Source organism: Eriocheir sinensis, chromosome 37 (genome assembly GCF_024679095.1).
Source record: "Eriocheir sinensis breed Jianghai 21 chromosome 37, ASM2467909v1, whole genome shotgun sequence".
NCBI classification, from domain to species: domain Eukaryota; kingdom Metazoa; phylum Arthropoda; class Malacostraca; order Decapoda; family Varunidae; genus Eriocheir; species Eriocheir sinensis.
In genome coordinates this window covers 2524075-2527676 of record NC_066545.1, presented here as the reverse complement: position 1 = coordinate 2527676, position 3602 = coordinate 2524075, and the positions used below count along the sequence as shown (strand labels likewise).

The 3602-nt window shown below is 52.1% G+C and overlaps 1 protein-coding gene across 4 annotated transcripts in view; it reads left to right on the top strand.

Moving 5' to 3' along the window:
* LOC127008063 (ankyrin repeat domain-containing protein 34A-like) overlaps window positions 1-3366 on the top strand; it is a 65853-nt gene extending 62487 nt beyond the window's left edge. For all 4 annotated transcript variants that reach the window (XM_050879598.1, XM_050879596.1, XM_050879600.1 and 1 more), the window contains one exon: window positions 363-3366. In XM_050879598.1, coding sequence (XP_050735555.1) covers window positions 363-1141 — 779 coding nt within the window. In that variant the 3' untranslated portion in view covers window positions 1142-3366. The remainder of the gene's footprint in view (window positions 1-362) is intronic.
* The last annotated feature ends 236 nt before the right edge of the window (window positions 3367-3602 follow it).

Below are 3602 nucleotides of genomic sequence, written 5' to 3'. Positions count from 1 at the left end.
ATGAAAAAATATATATATATATATATATATATATATATATATATATATCTATATATATATATATATATATATATATATATAAGAGATGATGTAAAGATGCTTCGTGAACGCTGGACGGCCCCTTGTTGCCTCGTATTTTTTCATGCTTTTATAAAGAGCGACGGCGTTGGCACAGAAACTGCAGTGTGACCAATGAAGGTGACATGCGAAAGGTAGCAAGGCCTCGCCCCCCCCCCCCCCACCCCAACTACACCCCTTCTTCCGCCCCACGTGCTGCTGGGTGCCCCTCCCGTCCTCAACTGCAGCCCCCCTCCCCCAACGTGCATGCATTGTACTCACCCTCACCCATCCACCCTCGGCAGGTAATGAGGGCGACACCGAGTCACTGATGGAGCTGGACCGATCGGCGGGAGCGACCATGACAATGGCGGCGTCGGAGGAGGGCGCGTCGCGGGTGGCGACGGGCAGGAAGGTGGGCGTGATGGGGCCTGTGGGCGGCATGCCGCGGCTGAATACGGGTTCGTGTAGCCGCTCCCTCAACCGCAGCATCGCGGCGCTGGTACAGGAGGACGCCCAGCAGCGGCCTGACCAGCGGCCGCCCACGCCGGCCCGCCCCTCGCTGCCCAACCTGCTGCCCGCCCGCTTGCTGGACGCGCCCCTCACGGCCTCGCTCGGCTCCTCCCGCCTAGAGTCGCGGCCGCCGCAGCGCCGCATTACTCTGGCCTCCTTCCCGCGCTCCTCCTCGGAGCCCCGCTCGCTGCTCAGCTCCACGGCGGTTGTCGCGCCCCACCCACACGACGGCGCCTACGACGGCATACCACTGGACGCATCCACCCGCTCCGAAGGCTGGGAGGCGCTGCGGGGAGCGCGAAGCCGCCAACAGCCCTTCCCTCACCCCAGCGACGGCCACGTGGTGCCGCTGCCGCCCATCAACGGGCCCCGCTACCTGGAGAGCGGCGCGCGCGGACGTGCTGGTGGGCGTACGCGGGGCGCAAGCGGCGAGGAGGCCGGCGACGTGTTGAGCGTGGCCAAGAAGACCCTGGAGCAGCTGGAAAACGTGCTGGCCCCCCACGAGGGGTTCGCCGCGACCCGCCCCCTGCCCCGCACCCGCACCTCACACCAGATACATCTAGAGACCTAGCGGCCCCAGAGTCCCCCAGGAAACACCTGGGGGAAGGGTGGGTGGAGGCGCAGCGAGCCAGGAGGCGCCGCGCCCAGGCCAGGACGTGCCCACAGGACGGTGCTGCGTCAGCCCGTCATCAGGGACACTGACGGCATTGAAGACGACGGTGACGGCGGTGATAGCCATGACGGTCGTGTTGACACGGAGAGTGCCTGGTGGCACTGCCCGCTGACCCCGCCGCCCTAATGGCGCCACAGCGCGTGGCGAAAGTCCCGACAAGGCATGGCTCTCCTGTGGACCGTCAACACCCCTGATCGTTAGCAGTGACATGTATGTGGATGTGTGTGTGCGTGCGTATCGTGTGAGCGGGTGCGGCAGCCAGGCAGACAGACAGGGACCAAGAAAACAGTGCCTCAGTGCCGGTGCCAAGGAACATTTCCCTCCGCCCCCACCTGGGTGTGCCTCAGCCAGGGAAACTCTAGACAATAAAAAAGAAGAATCCTTAAAACAGTGCTGTGAGGAAAGAGGTACAAGGATACTAACTCGCCCGCCGCTACGCTTTCCTCCTCCCTGTGCTTGAGAAATTAAAAAGGGCGTGATCTGACTTCCTATAACTTCATACTTTCCATTCAATTGACATTATATAATTATATCTCACGTTAGATACTAAATCACTTCCGCTATCAAATACATTATATTCAACTAACTTGTCATATTGTATCTCATTTACATAACTTACTTCAACTATCAAAATTGGCTGTAATTGTATCTCTTTCGTTATAACCTTAACTAACTACCTTTATTTACCTTTCATTTCGCGTATCTACCCAATATTACCTGCCTTTGTCTACCTTTTCTTTATTTTTTTGCAACTAACTTTACTGCCTTATCAAACTTTTCTGACTGACACATTTGACCCTTGACCCTCCACTCCCTCTAATCGAGTGCTATGGAGACTAATCACAAAGTAATGACCTGTGTCTCTTTTCTCCCCAACCGGAATGGATATCTCTTTTGGCCTATCTTTTCTATTTGATCTTAAGAGGAGCAGTGCTGAGCGGATGTTTTTTTTTTTTCGGTTTCCTCTACTGTAAAAAACATCGCCAAACACAGGGAGAACGTAACTTAAGAGGCGGCCACGCGTTGACCCTCACTCTTCCTCAGGTGCAGACGATCGCTGGGACTTACTGACCGAATGTGTGATGCAGAAACAATCAAACTCGCTCAGCGTCACCAGTGGAAAAGAAATTATAGTGACCGTTATGACTGACGATGAAACTTGCTCAGCGTCACCAGCGGAAAAGAAGTTATAGTGTTCGTAATGACTGACGATGAAACTTGCTTGGCGTCATCAGTGGAAAAGAAATTATAGTGTTCGTAATGACTGACGATGAAACTTGCTCGGCGTCATCAGTGGAAAAGAAATTATAGTGTTCGTAATGACTGACGATGAAACTTGCTTGGCGTCACCAGCGGAAAAGAAATTATAGTGACCGTTATGACTGACGATGAAACTTGCTCGGCGTCACCAGCGGAAAATAAATTATAGTGACCGTTATGACTGACGATGAAACTTGCTTGGCGTCACCAGCGGAAAAGAAATTATAGTGTTCGTAATGACTGACGATGAAACTTGCTTGGCGTCACCAGCGGAAAAGAAATTATAGTGTTCGTAATGACTGACGATGAAACTTGCTCGGCGTCACCAGCGGAAAAGAAATTATAGTGTTCGTAATGACTGACGATGAAACTTGCTCGGCGTCACCAGCGGAAAAGAAATTATAGTGTTCGTAATGACTGACGATGAAACTTGCTCGGCGTCACCAGCGGAAAAGAAATTATAGTGTTCGTAATGACTGACGATGAAACTTGCTCGGCGTCATCAGTGGAAAAGAAATTTTAGTGACCGTTATGACTGGCCTCGACTGGCTGTCTTGTGATGATTTCCTATGTTGACTGATTGGTTAGTTTAATTGGCTGGTTATTAGATTAATTGATTGACTGTTGGACTAATAATCTTAACGGTGGTGATGAAATTACGGATTAATTTACATTGACTGACGGAATAATTCATTGCAAACTAGATAATTAATATTTTTTTTTTCTGTTGATTAACTAACTGCATAACCCACCAAGAAACTTATTGATTTGTTTAGTCATTAATCACGGATCCAAATATTCCAATACTTTAATACCTGGAAGGCGTCTCAAGGCCAGGCCACGACAAAGGTAAGCCCGGCCGGCAGGTGCACACAACACCTCGGCGCCGGCACAGTGACTGACAACACCGCGGCGCCGCCCTTCAATGATTTATCTTAATTAGCGGCTCAGCCCACGCCTCCCCGTGCGTGTGTGTGCCCGCAGCCGCGCCGTCCACCTCTAGGCGTGTGCGGCTCGTGTGTTGCCTTCAAACTTATAGTATTATCAAGACGGCAACCAACGGCGCCAGCAGAAGCGGCGCCACTACGCATATGTTACT